We start from the raw sequence: 21,651 nt of genomic DNA, 5'->3' as shown, positions 1-21,651 counted from the left end.
ATTTATGTGAATGGCTCTGGTTTTTTATGCCCGCGCGCCCTCAACACCACATTAAATGTGGCCGTGCCCAACATCAAATTGATGAGCCTGCCACAGGCTGTGCCACCATTTTGCGCCCTTTGAGTACACACACACACACGCAGATACATGGCCATCAATTTTATGGGCTCATACATATTCGGCCAGGCGTAAGCCTAACCTAACTCTGCCCTGACATGGCCCGTAACGCGGCATCGAATGCATTTTGCGCTGGCCCATAAAACTCTGCTGATTACGCGCGCTCAAATCAAAATCGAACCGTGGCCGTCGTCGTTGCCACTAAGCAGGAGCACGTAAAATTGATACATTTGGAGCACTGTTCAAAGCAATCATTGGGGTCCTGCAAGGCATACCACATTCATTAAACATCGACCACTTTTCTGTGCACTCACCAGCCCTCTGAGAGACTAAGAGATTTATGCCCAGGTCGTATGTCAGCCTGCCAAATGCAGTGCCCGGCATATTACTTAGAGATGCAACTCAGATTACGTGGAAACTGCTTCCACGGCACGCTATTAATCGGTAAGTGCGGTATATCTCGGGTGAAATAGATATAAAAATCGTTTTATGTTCATTTCAAAAATGCACGTTATCATAATGTTACTCTCTATGAATGGGCCTAAAATGGGAACTAAAAGTTTAGTTGCAATAGTTAAAATAAATATAATCAGACCCAAGCCTCATGGTAAATCTGTCCTCTTGGCAATTGATGAAATCTTTAAATTGAAAGATTATTTTTCAAAGCTCGTTGCAAATTTAACGTGCACTTTAACATGATGTTGCCTTCATCTTGGCAAAGCCCAACCTATATTATTCTTATAGTATATTTGTCCGCCTGACACCTGTCATGAACCTTACAACGAACATAATAGTACGTGCCTCTGCCTTGTGATATAAGATTCTTATCGCCAGTTGAAGAGAGAGTTTCATAAGTGGTTTATTATGACTTTCACGTTACCATCTCCAGGCGCGGGCATGACAAAGCTTGACTGCACTACTCATTACATTTATCCTAAGAGTTGCTTTTAGCCGAGTTGCATATGAATTGCGGCATTACGAGCAAGTAAGCCGAACTCTTTATTCAAAGGTTTTAGTACAAAAGCTTATAAACAGATCAATTAAAGTGCGAAATCTCTTATGTACTTAACGTGGAAGTCGAGTGTGCAGAAGAACTTAACAATATGCCTAAACACTAATCAATATTAATTAGCTTAAAACGAAATAGCGTACGGGATATGAATTCGGATGAAAATGTTCGTGAATAGGAAGCCAGTGTAATAGCCGTAAGAGCCGAATACACTGTGCCAGAGCTGAGTATAAACGAGGCATCCGGTGCCAATGTCCTCGTCGTGTAAGATAGGTCCGCTTGAAATCGGAGGGAGTACAGACTAGCGCCAAAGGCCGGCGTTCAAAAGGGAGAACATAACCAGAAGCGCTGCCACCACCCGTGCTAGTCAATCGAGGTGTTGACTGGACGCACTGTTCGGCTGGACGTTGTTCACGTAGTCCAGGAACTCGTCCCATTTTGTCTGCCATTTGGAGAGCGCATCGATCTTCTGATCGACGGTGAGGGAGCTGTACTGAATGGAGTTGAGTGCCAGCTTCTTGAGCAGCCGCAGATCTGCATGCTGCGAGGCGATGCCCAGAAAGGCAATATAATAGTCATGGGACAAAGGTGTGGCCTTCCAGAAGCTCGGGTCATCGGAAGATATGACGACGGGATAGCCATCGGCAAAGAATTGAGAGCAGGGATGATTACGAAAATCGCTGACCAATTTTAGCACCTGATTCGACACGGGATTGACCTCAATGGCCACATTCATCTTTCTGACCAAGCTCAGCGCGACCGGATGCTTGACTAAACCGAAACCATGACCAATGCGCTTGGTGCGCAGCAGCAGAGCATCGATCAGATTCTCATCGACAGAGGATCCATACCAATTCGTTTCGCCTGCATGAAAATAGAATTCTATATCCTCTGGCACTTCCAGCAGCTGATCAACGAAATCTCTGAGTGGACGGCCCACATCCTCCTGGCCAACCAAATCGAAGCCCGCCAAGAAGTCCGGGTACTTTTCCTGCAACACGGGTAAGAGATTAATTCCCTTGCTCAGCTAGAGAGAATCAGGTACACTTACCTTAACCTGCTTGAGGGTTTCAATGTAGCGTGCCACGCCCTCGGCGTCGGTATTGCGCAGGGGCGCATAGATCATGCGCGAACCTATAAAATCCTTGTTCTCCGGCTGGTTCTTGAACTTCTCTAGGGTTTCCACATAGATGCGCACAGTGTCCAGCGGTGTAAATACAGACCCTTTCAGATCGTACAGCTATGGAAATGGGCACATTTATGATGTAGACATTTTTATTGACTTATCACAACTTACTGTGGGAAGTGTGGAACGGAATTCCAGATATTGAACACCATCGGCCGAAAATTCCTGCAGCGCCTTGTAGTAATAATCGCCCCAGACCGGGGCATACATAAGCAGACCATCCAGAAGTCCGAAGATTTCCATAAATCTAGACCAAGCTGCATTAATATCCTGAAAGTCTGTGGTCGGATACAGGGTTAGACGCTCGCCCAAGTAGGCGTCCACCCTCTCTGCGCCGTATTGGGCGCGCACCTCGGACAGCAGGTTCCAGTCGCAGTTGTCTTCGGTCAAGGGCGTGGGCTTCTCCTCAGCAAAGCGCAGAGCTGAGGCACTCAGGTCGCCAGCCTGCTGGCAGATCCACAGATTATCATAATAGGTCAACTCAATGATGGCCTTGGTGCTGCAGAGCGCCGTGTCATGGGCATGCAACACCGCACCCTTGGGCATGTGCTGGAGCAGCTGGAACAGCTTTGTATTATTGATGGCCTCCAGCACATCGAAGATGTGTTGCGAAGGCTTGAAGAGATGCGGCGTGATTTCGCCCTGCTCAATCTCAGCTAGCTTGGCCTCCATTATGGTCGCGTTCGCCTGCAGCTCACGCGTGTTCAGCTCCACGTCGTAGCCGAGCGCTCTGGATTCCTCGTAGCGGAAGAGGGCATTGCGCATCGTCCTGTACGTATCCGGACTGGGTCGGTTGTCGCCCAGCAATATTTCCACGTGCGACGTGCCGGCGCTGTAGAGCGATACGAATTTCGTGATGGTCAGATCATTGGGCCGCGTGCGTGACTCAGACGGGCCCAGAGATAGGCAGAGGCACAACAGCACGATTAGATTAGTTGGCTGTAGCATTTTACAGATTTATCGTGTGAGCGTGAATCGCGAATCGGGAATCGGGAATCTTATGCGTGTGCGTCAATGTCCGCGGTACAACTGAGAACCGGGCCCTTGGTACTGTCCAGTTTTATTGAGCAGTTTCGCGTGCCGTGCGACCTTATCTATAAAGAGTGAAACCGATTTGAGTGCTTTGGCATTATCTTTGATTTAACACGTGTTTCTGCATATGGGCGATTGCTGAAAGCCAAAAGATCTGATTGAATACATTTCCTGCGCGGCCCACATCTCAGGCACAGGTTCAGCTGGCAACGGGCCCTAATCAACGCCAATCAGACAGGAATCTTGATTTATGAAAGCCAAAGATTAGATTACGTACGCCATTATAAGTACGTTAGTAAAGCCCGGTACAGTAGTTCACACATAAACTCAAGTGCAATAGACCACATACATATTTTATGGACCTTCGATGACTGTTCAGGCAAGTACAATAACCGCAGCTCAAACAAATATCGAATTGAAGGAAATATGTTATAAAGCACTTCAACAAAAAACAAAAAAAAAATGATAAAAACCAATTATCATACAAAGTGCTTTGGTCGGCAGTGCCCAACTAAAAAATACCCTGAACCTAGCGCTGGGCTGTCACTAAATCGAAAACCTTTTATTCTTGTATATATACATGTTTACGCAGAGGCTTCGCCTAGCTCTGAACTTCCTTTAACTTAACTTCGTAGTGCATAGTCCGATCTTTTTGATATTTTCAATACCCAAATATAGCAACCTAAATGCTGTACCTCAAAAAATTGTATATTCCTGTAATATTCGATAAGATTGTTAAGCTCTTATCGAGAATATATTTCAAATATATGCTCCAGTCCAGACCAGGATTAATCAGATCATTCAGGCAGACATGGCTAGATAGATTCAGATCAACATTCTGATCAGGAATATATATATGCTCAACAAGTTCAATGAAGCTTCGTTCTGCCTGTTTCATATGCGTATTATCCATTTGCACTAGGTTCAGGGTACAAAAATAGCAATTGATAGAAACAAAAGCTAGCTAGATAGATAGAGAGAGAGAGAGAGAGAGAGAGACGTATTTTTGAGTAGGGTAGTATGTAGATTTCTATAATATCTTCAACAATCAATTTATCAAAATTTGTAGAGCACGCCAAATTATAAATATAAATCCCCTTAACTGTGGCTGATAAAGTTCGCCACCCATTGATCCCAATTGTTATGCCAAATGGACAAAGCCTTTTGTTTCTCATCCCCGGTTAGGGCGCTGTACATAAACGAGTTCATGGCCAGCTGCTTGAGCAGACGCAGATTGCCCTGTCCATTAGCAATGCCAACAAATGCCACATAGAAATCATCGGTGAGCGGTGCCGCATTCCAGAAATATGGATAGTCCGAGCCAACAACGATGGGATAGCCAGCAGCAATCAGATACGCCGCCGGATGTCGACTAAAATCGTTCACATACTGCAGATAATAATTGGACAGTGGACACACCTCGGCGGCCACCTTCAGCATCCTGATGGCCTTCAACATTTCCGGATGCAAAGGCAAATTCAATGAGTTGCCCAGTCGCTTGCTGCCCAGCAGCAATGCATCAATGATATTTGTATCTGGCGCAAGTATTGTGGAATTCAAACAACGCGATTCTCCCGCATGGAAATAAAAATCGATTTCCGAACTGATATGCAAGAGCTGCATTGAATTTCCAAGCGGCTCCATATTGCACTCATCTCCAAAGCTGATCAGATCGAAGCCAACGAAAAAGCTGGGGAACTTGGCCTAAGGACAAAGATACAGTTCAATGGCAGCTGAAGAAATGTAAATTCCTAGTAAAAATCTTCTTTCTAAGGCAGCTGTTCTTCAACTTTTAAAAGATTTTTTTTTTCGAATAGCTGAGAAAGCCCGCTATTGTGCCTAAAATTCTTAACAAGTTAAAGAGGGAAGAAGAATCTTGCAGACCTGTAGCCAGATAGACAGACGGACAAGACTATATCGACTTGACTATTGCTGTTTCAGACATATGATCAGGCATGGATAGTTAAAACAACTTGAATCGCAAGAAAATCATAGAACAGCCTACCTTTAGAAGACGGGCATTTTCTATATAGGTGTCCATAGTGCTGTCATTGTAATCCCGCACTGGGGCATAGATGAGCTTGATGCCAATAAAATCATCGTGAGTGGATCGGAATATGTTCGTAGCGGTAACAAGAGAATAGGCCGTATCCCAAATGGTATAGTTAGTGCCAATCAAATCATACATCTGCGGGAGCAGGTGGCAGTTAAATATACATATAAGATCGTGTAGAACAAAGAACGCCCGCTAGCTACTCACAATTGGCAGCGAGGAGCGTAGCTCGACATAACTGACGCCATCGGCATAGAAATCCTCGAGCATACCAATCAAGAAGGTGGGCCATATGGGCCGATATGTGATCAAGCCGTGGATGAGACGGTGCGCCCGCCTCATGTGATTGGCCAAATGGGTGGCGTTCATGAAGCCATGAGCATCAATGGACAGACTTTGGCGTAGCCTCTGGATGTATGAACGATCGTACTCCATTCGGATGGTGCTCATTTGCATCCAGGTGCATTTGTAGTTACCCTGCGGCTTGATTTTCGGATACGTTTGCGAGAAACGAAAGTCCTCAAAGGTACCATCGACACCCACACAGGTCCACAAATCAGAGTAGTTGGTTAGCTCAATGAGCAGATCCGTCTTGAACATGCCCGCGTCGTGCACGTGCAGCAGCCCGCCCTTGGGCATGCTGCGCAGCACACTATAGAGATCTGTCTCATTGAATTTGTACTTGGCTAGAAAATGCGGCCGAGGTTGATAATCGCTCCAGATGTGATGCAGTTCTTCGTCCACCTGCTTAATGGCCAGTAGACGCTCATTGGCAACTTCTTCAAGCGGGTTCAGCTTCACTTTGCCGCCCACGCGACGCCGCCGCTCCCGCATCAGAAAGTCCTGACGCAACCTGGCGAAGCGCTGTTCCGGCGAGCACGAGTAATAGTCAACGCTTAAATATACTGTCCATACCAGCGCCAGTATCATTGTGCTGATCAATATGATCAAGCTGATATGCCAGCAAATGTTGGCGTATTTGGCGCTACGATCCGGATTTAAGTCGTCGCCATCATCGCTGGGAGTTGGCCGCGCGGGCGCATTTTCCGCACGCCGGATGGGATTGCGGTGCGGGCATTTCGGAAAGCTGAATTGCCATTTACCACTTCTGGCTGCCATTACCAAAAATTTTGAGCTACAAAAATTTTCGAAAAATTTTCAGAAACTGTACGTACGACTTGTATGCGAAAAACAAATCATGACTGGGTCTGGGACTTCCAAATCGGACTCAGTTGACTGGAAAAGCAAAGTTCAATGTTTCGACTGGTAAGTCGGATGATCTTTTTAAAAAGAAACCCAACAACAATGAGATTATCTCGATCAGTACACTTAAAACTCTATCTTCTAGGCCTTCGCCTTGGCGTCATTGCCATGGTTGCCATATGTCCGCACATATTTATCATGTGGCAACTTCTGCCGCTCTTTAAAAATAACCCAAACACCCAGCGAGCGATAAAAGGCAATCGAAGTGCGATGGCCTTCGCTTGAAGTAAAAAACAAGAGCTCTATAAATGGGAGTGCCTGGCTAAAAAATACCCTGAACCCATCTCCGATTATGTTTCGAATTCGGGGGTAATGAGCAAAGTGAAATATTCCTCATCCATAAAATAAAGTACTCTGGTTTTTCTTATATCATTTTATCTTTGAGAATTGGAAAAAGATATCGAAAACGGTCAATTTGTTCTGTATTTAAAATACAAAATTATATATTCCAAATTTCTAGCTTGTAGCAGCTTGTCGCCCAACTCAAGGGCATATAGTTTGTCTTGGATCTGGTCTTTGGCCTGTTACATCGACTTGCACAGAACTATTATACCCTTCTTACCCATCACCGATGATTATAGGGTTTGAAAACAACTCGGAGTACGGACTTTGGGCGAGCGTGTGCCTGCCAGGGGTTGCATTTATTTTCGTAACGCCAGCAGCACCACTGCGCCCACCACCAATAGCACCAACACCACCAACAGCGGCACTGTGGTGAGTGTGCGATGATTTAATGATTGAAAATATCTTTATCTGAGTATTTATGTATAAACAAGGTATAAATATATTATACAGTATAAGTCATATAATTGATGCATTAAAAATTGTATAATGCTTTTAAAAAAACGTATGGAATATATATTCTTAATCTTGACAAGCTGAGTCGATATTGCTTTATACGTCTATCTGCCTGTTCCCATGAAAACAATTTTTTGAGTTCTTAAGATACGTCTTTTTGCTGCAGCTAGATTAAGATAATAAGGCAAAGTTTAATAAATTAGTTTAAAAAAAAATAATAAAAACTAAACAAATAGAGAGAAGACGTTCGAATTGGACAACTCACATTCTTGTTACGAAGTAACCCTTAGGGTTGAAAATCTTCCATATATTTCAATCCCAAAGTAACATAGACGCGATCTTATATATATAAATTCGACATGTCCCATAAATTTAATCAAGGATATTAAAGTTTTCAATTTCCAAAAAATAAAATCCCGCACACTGTGCAAACTGCTGCTTGCAACAAATGCTCAGTGTATGAGTTGTCGGTGGTGTCGATTTCGAAGCCACATGCAACGCATGCGACGCATGCCACACAGCTGAAGTCGCAAGCGGTTCTTAGCAGCTGATTGGGACCGTGATTCAAAACGGGGGTTGCGCCCGGCACAAGTAGTATGCAGCAGCGGGAGACAGCAAAGGCAAAAGCGACTCGTCAGTTGGAAGTGCGTACTTGCCGAGGCAGCACAACGAAATGCAGTTAAGGCAACACGGTAAGCCATACACACACATCCTGTCCAGCCCAAAGCACAATTGAACAATTGAACTCGTCTACTTCCGCCGCCGCAGCTACTGCCACCTCTTTGGAGACGCTCAACGATGACTGCCTGCTGCTCATCTGCGCCCAGCTCGCAATTGGGGATCAGTTCGCGCTGCTGCAACTGGGCGGCAGGCTGCGGCAGCTGGTGCTTGCGATTTGGCGGCGCAAATACGCCATCGCATTCGATTGGCAGCGTGAGCCGCAATTAAAATGCCTAAGCGCCCGCGAGCAGAGCCAGCTGCTGGGGCACATGAGTCGGCTGACACGGGCGCTGCTTAATCTCAGCGTTGGCGAGCACTTGCCGGCCTGGCTGAGTGGCAGCTTGCAACGGAAACGGACACGGAAGCGCATACGCATGCCACACATGCAAAGGCTTAGCTTTAGGGCATGCAGCTCGGCAGCGCTGCTGCGGCAACTGCCTCGAATTTGCGAAAACCTTGGCCAGCTGCAGCTGGGCGCCTTTGACAGGCTGACGCCCGCGGAACTCTCCACGCTCTTTGCCCAGCTGCCACGTCTGAGTTTGTTTGAGCTGCTGCCAGGCAGCATCTGTGGCGCTCCGGCAGCAGCCTTGGCCGACATTGAATATTGCCAAACGTTGCAAACGCTGAAATTGCCGGCGTGCGCGTTGCGAGCGGCGGGCACGCAAATAGCACGAATGCCGCAGCTGCGCCAATTGACAGGCTTCCTCTGCTCCAACACCTGCCTCAGCAGCAGCAACATTGATGACGACAAAGCGCAGCCAAATGCTGGCACCGTGGCCACAGCGACCATATCCGCTTGCCTGACGGCGTTGAGCGTTGGCAAAGGTGGTGCTGGTGGTGTCGCCTGTCAAATTGTGGGGCTGCATTTGCAATGCCAACTTGATGCCAGGCTGCCGCGACTCCTAACCGGCCACCTGAGTGTGGTGCGGCTGGAACGCTTCGCTTGGCACTCACAGCTGATGGTGCACTATGATGCCACCGATGGCAGCATCAAGTGGCTGCCGCAGGCGCCGCAAGTGGCGTCCGCTATGCTCCGCTTTATTGTCAGTCAGGCGGCGAGCTTGCGTGAACTGGATTTCATGCGTAATGTGCATGCCACGCCCACATTTCTTAAACAACTTACCGAGCAATTGGGGCCACCCAGCGAGCTCCTGGCTGTGTGGCATGATGCCTGCCCCAGGGCCCGGATGTCAGACGAGGAAACGGATAAAGACAGCAGCAGAAACGACTTGGCGTTTGTGGAGTTGGAATTGAAAATGTTGTCTAATGAAAAGGCGAACTGTTGATAGGCACAAAGGGATCCAATGTAGGACATCAAAAACGTATTATTGACTAATAGTTGGATTTATGTAAATGTTTTGTAAAACTCTAGACTATAGTAAAGAATATATTAAGGTATTAAGCTAAGATAAGAGAAACTTGTGGATGATTTTTAATTTTAACACAAATTAGATGGTATATGTCAGCTGACTACTTATTAATACCCTGTACGAAGTTTAAGAGTACATATGATAAAAGATACACGCCTTTTAGAAATTGACAATGTTTACCTATTTGATTAAAAATTCGAATATAACTTGGACCTGTCAACAAAATCAAGTTCTAATATTATATAATAATATTTTTAAGTTATTAAAATGTATAAACATATTAATATTTATAAAAATCACAGGGTATATTTCAGTTGGCAACAACATTTTTGCCATCAAGCTTAGACCAGCTTAGCTCTATACGTAAGGGAAAAGTTGTCTTCGTGTTTAGTTATCAAAATTCACTGCTTACAGTGAATACCCTGTACAAAGGTGTAAGGTATTGAAGATCCAGCAAATTTGGCTATTTATATGAGAAACTTTTACTCATAGCAAAATTTGATTTAGTTTACTTTTCATAAATGTAGTTAGCTCTGATTCTTGTGTTCTTTAGACGCTCATTTCTTAAGTTATTTAGTTTTGACATCGATATCCACAAATTTATTTTAAATTTTGATAAAAATGCCAAAACGTTTTTAGCACGATTAGGGAAACAAAATTTTGCGTTCAAACTTTGCAGGGAAGAGTCGCAGCGCACATTTGAAATCCATATTTTGATCGACGCGTGCCGTTAAAATAGATCGCATGTAAGTACTGCCCGGAGAGGATGCATCTTAAACTGCCATCTGTAACACCAATGTGTAAGATATGTCAATCTCTTCCCATGGACACTGTTAGAAACTCTGTGCTGCTGCCCGATGAGCTCTACATTGCTTTGAGTCGATTCCTAAGATATCAGCAGGAGCAGAATAAGGCTGCCTCGTGGCGACATTGCTCTGAAAGTGACTCCGATGAGACGCTCGACGCAGCATACGTAAAACACACCTGTCACAAAAACTATCAACCTATAATGCGTTCGAATAAACCTAAAGATGCAACTGATCCAACGCAACGCAAACCCACGCCGAACAATCTCCAGGATGTGCCAGAAACAGCACCGCAATTGGTAGGTGTTTAAATTAGAATACTAAATGATTCTCCCTCTCTCTCTCCGTCTCTCTCTCTCCCTCTCTCTTCTTTTCAAGCAGCCCTATCAGCAGGAATTTTGGAATACAGTGCAGCCTCAGACGTCCAGCATAGTGCGCCATCCGATCGATCGTCGCGCTCGTTCCTTGAGCGCTCCGGCTTCTCGCACGGAATCTCAGCGCGATTGCATTAGAGGCGTTGATAACTTTGTGAGTATCGAAACAGAAAATGGAAAGTTCGTGCTTAATCAAATACCTTTAACTATATAGTGCCACGTTCAACCAGAAAAGCCAATTAATTACCTGGGCTTGCAGCCAACTGGTGCCTACGTAAGCCATTTACAATACTCGTATGAACATATTACACATTACAATGTAATCTAATCTCTAACAGGGACAGCCAGAACAGCCAAAGCCAACAATACCAGCCAGGGATTGCTCAGCGGTAAGTCGATCCAACAAAATGCAAAAAATAAACACAATGTAAAATGCATGCTTAAATAGCATCTATGTTAATACCAAAGCCAAGGCCTGCCTGCTAAATTTTCTATGTATAGACTCTCTTATAGACTTTGATTTGTGCATAAATTCAAAGTTAGCGAAACAATTTTTATCGATATTATGAATAGGGGACGAGATACTGTTCTGCGTATGATATCTAGAAATATATATTTTAAATTTTAAGTATTTAGCTGTTGCAGTTTGCGAGTTCGATGCGTCGTCCTGCTCAAGAACATATATCATATAATAGTTATTTCCTTAAAGTATGTCTAGCTTTAGCTTAGCATTCAAAAGTACTGATTAAGCTAATATATTTTTTTAATATTCCGCTCAAGAGTCAGCCTAGTCTTCCAGTAAAGCCCTTAACCATTAATTTTCGTTTTGGCCTTTGTTTCCCAACAGTGTCCCAATAGGTCTGGCAATGTGAATACCTACGATCCGATGCGGCCACAATTGACAAATCAAACGAGTGACACCGGCTTTGACCTGAGCTATGAAAAATGGCTGCGACAGCAAAATCAGAGACAGCAGCAGCAGCAACCGGGCTATAGTACGTGGCAAAGGAACGATCAGAGCTTGGATAATTTTGTGAGTAGCTGTGCAAAAACTTGACTGCTAACGACAACCCTCATGAGCTGGGTGCATCCTTTGATTAGGAGCCTGCGCTGAATAGCACCATGATTGCCGGCAGGGCGCCTTCTAAGCGTACGTCCTGCGCAAATGTGCGGCAGCAGCAGCAACAACAACAACAACAACTGCTGCAGCAGCAGCAGCAGCATCAACAACAACAGCTGCAACAGCAGCAGCGGATAGCAACATGTAAGTCTTCCGCAATAGTCTACGATCCGAATCAGGGTCAATCATATCCCGCATGTTGCATGAAACAAAGGGTAAGTTAAAGTCGATTTTGCCCTAGATAACAGCATACACTTTATTATTCTTTACTTTCTTTATACGTTACAATCTAGCAACCGGTTTCAGTTCCCAGTCAGGCGCAATATCCCTGCCAGCAAAGGCCAGCAACAGCTATGGATATGCAGCGTCAGCAGGCACAGGTAAGCGCAGGTATCTAATGTAAATGTTGGCCTCTTATTAGCATCAGATCACAATAAAAGCAGTGTGAAATGCTCGAATCGTACGACACTACGAACTATATTCAAATGCCCCCGGCACAGCCACAGAGGCCGCCCTGCTTGAGGCCCAATGTTCAGCAGCCAACCAATGTGAGTAAAAGCAATTATTTTCGGCATGCCGAACTTTTAATACCCTTGCAGTCATAAGCTCATATGTATAATAATAAGGCTTCTAGTTTTCGAGCTGAGTGAATACATCTTGAAAAAAAGAAAAGCAAAGTCGTCCATAGAAAACTCACTATTTGAACAAGTTGTCCTATAGAGAGCTGATAATATAATAGTCCAATGTTGATAATATTTTGCTCAGCGATAGTATATATTCATAGATTTATATAATGTTCCGATATAGATACAATGTTGCTTATTTGTGAGGAGTGTAGTTTTGCCAATAGCAGGTTGGGTTAAAAAAACGAACATGCTTTTCAAACAAGTACTTAAATATTGATAAATCGCCCTTATAGAGTTATATGTTATAGAAGTCTACTCTAAATAACGTTTTCATCATATGTAAAGGGTATTTTGAAACTAAGAAATGCTGAATCCGGTTAAGAGAGACGAGACTAGTTTCGTATAAAAAGAGACAGACAGGAGATGACTATATCGCATAAGTTCTTACATAAGTTCTACTGGGCAAGCGAATATATTTGATATGGACTCGGAGACATTTCCTTCCATTCATTCATTTTATTCCTGTAGAGGATATATATAGATATATATAGTATATATACCTATATATATATTCCAATAATTCCATCCAACTTTAAATATGCCATAGGTCACGTTCAGCGATCAATATATGATGGCTTCAGCTGCGAGTAGAACTCAACCGAGTGACAATTTTGCCAGCGATAGTTGGCCAAGCACGAGCCGTAATACCTGCTATCCGTCGATCGTGGCACCTCCTTGCCGGCCAGCCACGATTATGACGAGCCAGGCAACCACATCTCGATTAATGCCGTTTAACGATAATTCGACGCGTAAGTGAGCGCTGTCTATATACGATTTGACCTACTCTTAAAGCCCCTCTCATCCACAGCTGAGGAGCGTTATATACAGCGCACCAATACGCTCTTCTTTAACGCATTGGTCATGGACCAAGGCTGCCCGGGTATTATACAGAGTTCCCTTGATGGTGTCGAGGACTTCAACGCGTACGCCTTCGACATTGCATTTGCCGGTAGCATACCAGAAAAGCCATATCCCATCGATCCCATAACCATGCTGGAAGCCATTAAATTACGCATCGATTATGAGCGAGAGGAGATTCGGAAAAGGTGTCCACCAAATGCGAAAATGAATGCCAAGGAAAAGTTCAAGCGGGATGCTGACTCGGATAGTTTATCGGATAGCAGCAAAGATGGCCTAAGAAAATCAAAGGGAAAGGACAGAGAAAAGGAAAAGGGACGGTATTATTCTGGTTCAACCATCTGGAAAAAGCAAAAGAAGGCCGGAGACACAAAATCATCTAGCGGTAAGACATCTATGCCCCGGGAGATAAGCGACATCGATAGACATTTCGCTTCCAAGAACAAGTCGGAGGTAAACGACGGTGTGCTTGCATTTCTGAAGGCCGAAAACTCTTATAAAAATGGACCCACACCCACGGTAAGTTTTTTTAATAATACTTTAAGTATATCGGTATATGATCTATATATATATTTAAACGTAAACCCCTCAGCAGTATAATGATATTTCAGCCGATATCCATTCACATGAATCAAACTTTTTTGGGTTGCCCATCAAAATGAAGATTTACACCGCAACGACATGGCCCACTGAATAGCACACCTGATGATTCCTATGGAAAATATTATGGCATTCTCGTTTTAGGGAATTGATATTTTCGGGATTTTAATCATAAAAATAAATGTAGTGTTATAATTCTTTAAAGATAATTTGGTTCTGAATCAAATCGTCTCAGGCGATTGTATTTGCGTTATTTAAATAATAAATAATAATTGTAGTGTTTATTATTAGTATGTCTAGAAGTGGTACGTTTTACGAAAAGTATGAAACAAAAGATCTTGGAAAATGATTTTGAAGACCGTCAGATGCCAATTTCCACCAATTTACCACAGTTGTGGGTGGATTTCCGAAATCATTCATAAAGTTCTAGTGTAGGGCTTCAAAAATAAGTTTTGAATCAAATCGGGCAAAACATAAAACTGAGCCCAAAAACCACAATCGCATTTTCCACAAAGGAAGCTTAGGTTTTACGCAAGGCGTGTCAAATAATTTTTCAAGTTTGGAAATGAGTTTGAGCGTGAATCTATAACCACCAAATCTTCAAATATTTTCTGTAAAAGTCCTCACAGTTTTCAAGTTAAGGTTAACATTAAAAGCAACAAATATATATCAATATATATCTCTCTACCCCGGTCATATGAGAGTGCACTATCACGATTTTTACTCACAGATATAAAAATAATTACAGGCGCACGTGTGTCATGAAAAGCCTATTATACTCATGTAGTTATAGGGCATACATTTTTATATTGTACATTAATTATTGTGAATTATTAATTTTGATGACTGAAAGTATTGCACATGCCTCTGCCTCAGTCATTTAATAGTCAAATTTGAATTTTCAGTATTATTTCCCTATATAATATACTTATTTGAATATTTGGAAAATTTGTGGGTCTACTAAATATGACTTTTAATCATTTTAATTTCATTATTTAATTTACGACTTTTATATAACCCACAACAAAACTACGAACAATAGAATTAATTATCGACTGCGATTTATCAAAAAATTGCGTAATATGCATGAAGCTGCAAAAAGTCCACTTGGGAAGCATTGGGGGTACTCGTGTGCCCATAATATTTGTACGTAAATAATTAATTATATCAGAAGCACCAGAAGCTGTTTAGACAGTATTCTTTCTAAATTTACCAAAAACGTCAAAAATAGTTTGTGGGAAATAATAGAAAATAGTTGATTAAGACCTTTTTTGGTATTAACTGCTTTAAACACATATTACATTTAAATTTATTAAAGACCTACTTTATATTTTATTCCTAGGAGGAATATTAAAAACAATAATCGGAAGTTATATGTTTATAAGATCAGTTATATGGGTGCATATGTGTGTACCTCTGTTTGTATGCGTGTGTATATGTGTGTATGTATGTGTATACACATATATGTATGCATATGTGTGCTTATGCACTCACATTTTCTTACTAAACGCAGACCCTGTTTACTTGCAGCAGTGCTGCAAATTAAGAAAAACGTCTTTTTAATGCAGCCCCTCTACTCGATTCTCATAAATTCTTGTAAGCCCTGCAGGTTTTCATGTTTTACTAAGTGATTTTTTTTTCTGTGCTGTGTTTTTTTTTTGTGCATGTAAGTATTTAAGTAAAAATAGTATGTATGTATGTATGTAGGTATGTAGGTATGTAGGTATGTAGGTATGTAGGTATGTAGGTATGTAGGTATGTAGGTATGTATGTATGTAGGTATGTATGTATGTATGTATGTATGTATGTATGTATGTATGTATGTATGTATGTATGTATGTATGTATGTATGTATATATGTATGTATGTACGTATGTATGTTTGTATGTATGTATGTATGTATGTATGTATGTATGTATGTATGTATGTATGTATGTATGTAGGTATGGACGTTTGTATGTTTGTATGCATATATTTACGTATGCATGTTTGCTTTTATGTGTGTAACGCAGACTTACTGTGCAGAAAAAAGAAAACAAAATTTAAGTACGGCACAGGTTTTTATGCTTTTAATGTTATAATTAAATTTACAAGTGTCCGCTCTTACTCTCATTCTAATTTACTTTGTTCTTTCAGCTACCTCTCTCCTACCAATAGATGGCATACAAATCAACGGCGTTTGTATGTGAGTGGGTAAGTACATATTTGTAAATATAATTAATCAGATATAAATAAGAATATATATTAAAGCAACTCTGAGCTGAGCAAGGGCTTACAACTCGTAAAATGTATGCTAGTTTGGAATATAAGTGTACTATGCTCTCTCTCTGAATCATTTTATGACTACAGGGTGTTAATATCGAATAACGTGTGATAAGAAAATAAAAAGAAATGATGATAGGGTAAGGCGTAGAAGCAAGAGTCAAAGAGAACAAGGCTGACGGCTGTGCGGGCGATAAAACTAAGTGGAACAAATCTCAACTCATATATGTTTGTCTGAATGACATATATATAATGTTGCAGTATAAGAGCATAGAATTGAACATCGTTTTGATGTCTCCTCTCACGCTCTCTCTCTCTACTCTCCCTTTCCCTCTCCCTTGCTCTTTTTGGGCGAATGAACTCTGCAGAGCGTGTCGCGTCGCGTGGTTGACAACAAAACTAAACCAAATTGGAAGCAAAACCGAAAGCAAATAAAAATATAAATACAAATCAGCTGGTCGCCAGTCGCTGGACTGGGCCACTCGCAACTGTGCAAATACGTAATATCCAACTCAAAAGGTGTCAGCGGTGCCAATTTGAAAACCTCTTTTTCTACCAATTGGCACCACAAAGCACCACACAAACTGTATCAGAGCTTAAAAGCAAATTGGCTTTTAATTTGCATGCGCAGTATTTTGCTCAACTTTTATTTAAATTTTTTTTTTTTTGTGTCAAATTTAAGTGTTTGAATATGCGGCTTCATATTTTTAGCTGAATAGGCATCTAGCGCTTGTTTATATTAAATAACAATAAGCCAAAAAAAGTGCATTAATTATAGTTTTTTTTTTTCGGTGTAAAAACAAATTTGATTTAATGAATTTATGTTGTGTTTTTTAAGCATTCTATAAAAAAATACTTGTGTGTATTTATGCATTATTTAATAATCCAGTTAATGCCGCAAATATTTGATAAGCCTCTTAAATGCGCACTTTAATGCAGCAAATTGAATTTATTTGTTTATCGGAATTAATGTATGTAAATTATGTTTGCTTTGTCATATTCACTGTTATTATTTTACCACTTGGTGCCGGCCGTCAAATTCGATGCAAAGGGTGAAACTCGTTGCGAGGTTCTCGGACGCGATCTGCACACCAAACACGCGTCTCAAAGACTGATCAGTCGGTGCCGACATTTCCACGAGCGAACCACAACTCGAACCCGATTCCGTTTCTGATTCTGATTCCGCTTCCATGCACTCAGCATGGTATGCGGTGTGTGGATGGCATGGAACAGGAAACCTTAATGATCGTAAAGTAAACAACAAAAGTACTCGGTTTTTTTTTTTGTTTGTCAAAAATGATATAACGAAAGTACTTCATAGCCGGGCTGTAGGTAATGGCACTCTCTGTAAGCAGGGCACGTCGTCGTTCTGGAGAGCGAGAGCGCAGACGAGAGCCCGACTGTGAGAGCGCCTTGTCACGGCACGTCACTTTCCCTTTTGTATTTTCAATGTTAACTTTTTTCTCTATAAAGATAATGACAGCACAGTGCCGGGTGCCCAATTTGGTTGGGCCCGTACATTTGTCAACAAGCTGATCCATAAGCAGATAAAATTCAAGAGTTTCGTATTAATTTTTATAACTGCGCAGGTTTCCTTTGATTTCCAGCTATTTTTATGATTATCAATATTTCACGTCTCGAATATGCCAAGCAATTATCTTTATAAATGATCTTGCACTTGAAATGATTGTTCAATAAGTTCTTGGAGAAATGTTCGGCTATTTTTGCCTTCTTTCAATTTGCCTTCGATTTATGCCAAAAATAGCAATCATTTAATGCGTTAATTATTGCATCACGATTATTTATCTTGTTGCTTTCTGAGATGTGTAAACACATTTCGTCTTGTATCTGACCAGTACGCGAATTTAGAAATTTTCGAATGTTAAAAGTGTCTAAAAAAAAAGAAAAGAAAATTAAAGTGCGTCAGTCCATATGCCACACACGAAGCAACGACAGCTGTTTAAAAACATTTTTCAGAAATCTTCCAGGCCAATAAAATTTAGTTTTTTTTTTTTTATTGATATGCACATGGAATAATTTTTTTATTCTGTGTGAAAATTAAATAGTTTTTGAATATAATTTTTGCCCATTTTCGAGCAGCTAGAGGAAAAAATACCTAATGGCTATGGGCTGGATTAGCTGGAGAATGATAAATGCATAAGATGGCAGTTAAATTGCTAAAAGACAATGCAAACATTTTTAATATTCAGCTGCACAAACACTGGAAAACGTTCCGTGCGCAAAAACAAAGTCATAAATAAATTTACAACAGCATTGCATGCAAATTTTCAAGGCAAATGCCTCCGGCCTCTCTCGCCTGCATATGGAAGGCACCCTGTACTCGGTACCCTGTAACCTGTACCCGGTTGCGGGTCATAAGCAATGCCCAAAGTAATATTAGAGTATATGTGTGTGTGTGCCAGGATTAGACAGACTTAAATGAATTTATGGCATGTGCTAATCTAAAGGGGTTTTCACATTGCCAGCAAAAGTGTGGCCCGCAAAGGATGGGAGGGGTATGAGCATTACATATGTAAGTAAAACCCAGAAAAGATTAAAGTGAAAAATACTTGGAATAGAAAATTACTTATTTATACTAAGAATATGCAAGACAAAATACTATATTTTATTATTTATAGGAAAGTAAACACAACAATATAAAAATATATATATATATTAGGAAAAGTACAAAATGTTCTTTATATATATTTGTATAATTAATAGATATTTTTGTTGAACAAATTTTGACATGTACTTTGGAAGAGTATAATATTCTTTCCAACTATATTTTTACAATATAAACATAATTGGTGAAAGAATTAAAAGTTCCTAGGATGAGTAAAAGAGTATTTTTATAATACCCTCCCAAATAGTACAGAGAAATAGGTCATATATCTGGACCTCAGTATTTAAATGTTCCCATGTTTAAGAATATAAAAAGCAGCGTGAGTAACATAACGGAAATGTGAGATAATTTATTTTAATCGACTCATATGTTATATTTATTTTCATTGATTGCAATATCTTTCTTATGAAACGTGGGTCGGGATTTTTTCTGATTACCTCACAGCATTATTTACATTTAAATATTTTTGCAAAATTGCAAATATTTCAGCAAGTATTTTGTTTGTATATTGCTACCCGTCGTTCACAGTTTATATTGCAATTAAAGCTAAAGTACACACTTGGGCCTGCAACCACCTGAGCAGTTGGCCTTAGATCTGAGCGCGTGTCAAAATTTATGGCAAGAGCATTAATTGCTATAGCCAAGCACAATTCTAAGCCCATGACTAAGCCCATATCAAGGCCCCACAAATAACAGAGTCGAACGTATATCAATTATTTCACCCCGTCGCTGATCTGTCGAGATGGAAATGCAGGCAATAGATACTTTCCCCAAATGTTTACGCAACTAATTTTAAGCGCCTAACGTGCAGCAGACACAAAGTTCGGTGAGTCGCATAAACAAGCGTTGCAAATACCCAAAATTGTTGGCTATACAATTAGTGCACGCAGCGTGAAGCAATTGGGCAAGGGCTGAGGGACTCAGAGGGGTTTGTATTGATGAAAAGCAGCAAAATTCCAATTTGTAAATTTTGTGGCACTGGCTTCCTTTTACCCAACATAACCCCGAAAACCCCAGACCTGACTTTAGCCTTCTTTCGGTGTGCATTTGCCTATTTAGCAGCAAAATGCCGGGGGGCTGGCATTAGATGCCACGCCTACGTTGTGTGCAGTGTCAGGAACAGGGCGAGCGCAAGTTGATTATGCGTTGTTTTGCCACTTAATGTAATGAAATATGCATAATGCCATTAGGCAGCGACAGGCAGCGTGTGGGCGTGGCTTAAATACCATAGCAACATGATTACAGTACGCATACGCCGCGTGTGCACGCATTTTAGCAGCCGCACAACAACAACAACAATGGGAGAAAGACCGTGCTTAATATGCGCCAAAGCTCGTGAATTGCAACTGCTTTCATGCTTTATACATTTAAAGTTGTATTTAACTATATCTTAAATAAATATTGTTGCAACAGAAGCTTGCATATTACTTTTATGTTCTCTTTCATTTGTTATTTATTTACACTTTTGGTTTACTTTGCTTTGGTTTGCTCGAGCAGAACCTGATCGATATGAAAAGTTTTTGACTGTAATTTTGTTGGCTTTGCCAGTTGCAATTTGAATTTTATAATTTGTTGTAAGACCTGTGCCTGACTTGAGCTTCTCCTGGAGTTTTGTGTTACTCGACTGACCGCTGAAAAAGTCTGTTGATAACTTACCAAAAACAAAAAGACGCTTGTTGAGTTTGGGCTTAAATTAAATGTTGCTGTGTTACTAGCCATAAAACAGAATAGAAATTTATATACTTATTTAAGATTCATTTTAAAATAAATAATATAAAAATAATATACCCAAGTTTTGGTGAACACAAGTAAATAATATAATATATGTATTAAATATGGTAAACTCAATTCAATTGCTCAGTTGAAAATTGTAAAACCTGAGGTCATTTAAATTAGGTTACATTTTTTATTTAGTCATAGTTTATTATTTTATTTAGCACTTGTTCATGTGCAGGGCGTGGCAGTATGGTGTTGCAACACTTCATAAAATTGAACACGTTAAGCTGTTAAATAAATATATGCATGTTTTCGTGTCTAATGAGCTGCATGCGACAAATTGAAGGCACACACTCCGATATTTCGGAAAGCCAATTAGCATGCAAAACAAGTTGCAGCTATAAATGTACAACTTACACACACACACACACACACACACACACACACAGAGCACGAAACAAGCAAATGCATTGCATTTATGGGAAAATGCATAAATATTGTCACACACACACACACACCACGGACCCAGATGTCTATATGTGTTTTGCATATTGGCGCTTCTTATTTAGAGAAAACAACAAAAGTGAGGCAACAACGCGACGCAGTGCTGGCGGCAGCTGCGCTACTGGCGGCAGCAAATGTATGCAACATTATGCGGCATGTGTGCTAAACAGTCATGAATTTCAAGCAGACGCCGCAAACAACACATGCATCCAACCAACCAACACACACACACACACACCTCCCATATATCTTTCCCGCTTGCACATTCTTTGCATGCGTAATGGATGCAGTCGCCTCAGAGACTTTCCGTTTGACTCTTGGCATAAAAACGACCGCGAAAATTGTGAAAAGCAGCGAACTGTGCTCAATTCCCCAGCATTTCCGCGTGCACTTCCGCTATTCATTTGCATACAAACACGCACACTCTCACGCACGCACATCCATCGAGCACACACATAGATCATGCTCGGGTAATTTGCATGGCATTCGCAAATGCAAATTTCATGCAACTCCGCAGCTGCAGCTGGCCCCAAAATGCACCAATAAGCATG

At 41.3% G+C, this 21,651-nt stretch overlaps 4 protein-coding genes across 4 annotated transcripts; 2 read left to right on the top strand and 2 right to left on the bottom strand.

The window, feature by feature from the left end:
* Nucleotides 1-1,059: 1,059 nt before the first annotated feature.
* LOC115770791 (adenosine deaminase 2-A) lies at nucleotides 1,060-17,347 on the bottom strand. The gene is made up of 4 exons (XM_030716216.1): nucleotides 17,273-17,347; nucleotides 2,424-3,406; nucleotides 2,178-2,366; nucleotides 1,060-2,117 (listed from the first exon to the last, which is right to left on the bottom strand). The coding sequence occupies exons 2-4, from the start codon at nucleotides 3,258-3,260 to the stop codon at nucleotides 1,494-1,496; spliced, it is 1,650 nt and encodes a 549-aa protein (XP_030572076.1). The 5' UTR covers nucleotides 3,261-3,406; nucleotides 17,273-17,347; the 3' UTR covers nucleotides 1,060-1,493.
* Nucleotides 4,366-6,592, bottom strand: LOC115770782 (adenosine deaminase 2). Its single transcript, XM_030716206.1, has 3 exons — nucleotides 5,605-6,592; nucleotides 5,350-5,532; nucleotides 4,366-5,048 (listed from the first exon to the last, which is right to left on the bottom strand). The coding sequence occupies exons 1-3, from the start codon at nucleotides 6,514-6,516 to the stop codon at nucleotides 4,443-4,445; spliced, it is 1,701 nt and encodes a 566-aa protein (XP_030572066.1). The 5' UTR covers nucleotides 6,517-6,592; the 3' UTR covers nucleotides 4,366-4,442.
* LOC115770801 lies at nucleotides 7,719-9,535 on the top strand. The gene is made up of 2 exons (XM_030716227.1): nucleotides 7,719-8,150; nucleotides 8,227-9,535. The coding sequence occupies exons 1-2, from the start codon at nucleotides 8,132-8,134 to the stop codon at nucleotides 9,462-9,464; spliced, it is 1,257 nt and encodes a 418-aa protein (XP_030572087.1). The 5' UTR covers nucleotides 7,719-8,131; the 3' UTR covers nucleotides 9,465-9,535.
* On the top strand, nucleotides 10,345-14,228 carry LOC115771225. The gene is made up of 11 exons (XM_030716826.1): nucleotides 10,345-10,653; nucleotides 10,736-10,882; nucleotides 10,943-11,002; nucleotides 11,067-11,117; nucleotides 11,576-11,761; nucleotides 11,830-12,063; nucleotides 12,142-12,228; nucleotides 12,289-12,396; nucleotides 13,082-13,283; nucleotides 13,343-13,911; nucleotides 13,985-14,228. The coding sequence occupies exons 1-11, from the start codon at nucleotides 10,345-10,347 to the stop codon at nucleotides 14,087-14,089; spliced, it is 2,058 nt and encodes a 685-aa protein (XP_030572686.1). The 3' UTR covers nucleotides 14,090-14,228.
* Nucleotides 17,348-21,651: the final 4,304 nt, after the last annotated feature.

Source organism: Drosophila novamexicana, unplaced genomic scaffold, assembly GCF_003285875.2.
Source record: "Drosophila novamexicana strain 15010-1031.04,08,12 unplaced genomic scaffold, DnovRS2.1 tig00000024-arrow-pilon, whole genome shotgun sequence".
Lineage (NCBI taxonomy): Eukaryota > Metazoa > Arthropoda > Insecta > Diptera > Drosophilidae > Drosophila > Drosophila novamexicana.
Note: the sequence above shows the minus strand (reverse complement) of the source record. Positions and strands in the feature narration are given on the sequence as shown.

What these genes read in the sequence shown, in the direction of transcription:
- LOC115770791 (XM_030716216.1), bottom strand. Translation starts at nt 3,260, where the DNA reads ATGCTACAGCCAACTAATCTAATCGTGCTGTTGTGCCTCTGCCTATCT. An exon ending in TCCGTTCCACACTTCCCACA is followed by an intron (nt 2,367 to 2,423) that starts GTAAGTTGTGAT and finishes CCATTTCCATAG; the next exon opens with CTGTACGATCTGAAAGGGTC. An exon ending in AAACCCTCAAGCAGGTTAAG is followed by an intron (nt 2,118 to 2,177) that starts GTAAGTGTACCT and finishes CCCGTGTTGCAG; the next exon opens with GAAAAGTACCCGGACTTCTT.
- LOC115770782 (XM_030716206.1), bottom strand. Translation starts at nt 6,516, where the DNA reads ATGGCAGCCAGAAGTGGTAAATGGCAATTCAGCTTTCCGAAATGCCCG. An exon ending in TACGCTCCTCGCTGCCAATT is followed by an intron (nt 5,533 to 5,604) that starts GTGAGTAGCTAG and finishes CTGCTCCCGCAG; the next exon opens with ATGTATGATTTGATTGGCAC. An exon ending in AAAATGCCCGTCTTCTAAAG is followed by an intron (nt 5,049 to 5,349) that starts GTAGGCTGTTCT and finishes CTTTGTCCTTAG; the next exon opens with GCCAAGTTCCCCAGCTTTTT.
- LOC115771225 (XM_030716826.1), top strand. Translation starts at nt 10,345, where the DNA reads ATGTGTAAGATATGTCAATCTCTTCCCATGGACACTGTTAGAAACTCT. An exon ending in CATGTTGCATGAAACAAAGG is followed by an intron (nt 12,064 to 12,141) that starts GTAAGTTAAAGT and finishes GTTACAATCTAG; the next exon opens with CAACCGGTTTCAGTTCCCAG. An exon ending in TGCAGCGTCAGCAGGCACAG is followed by an intron (nt 12,229 to 12,288) that starts GTAAGCGCAGGT and finishes TCACAATAAAAG; the next exon opens with CAGTGTGAAATGCTCGAATC.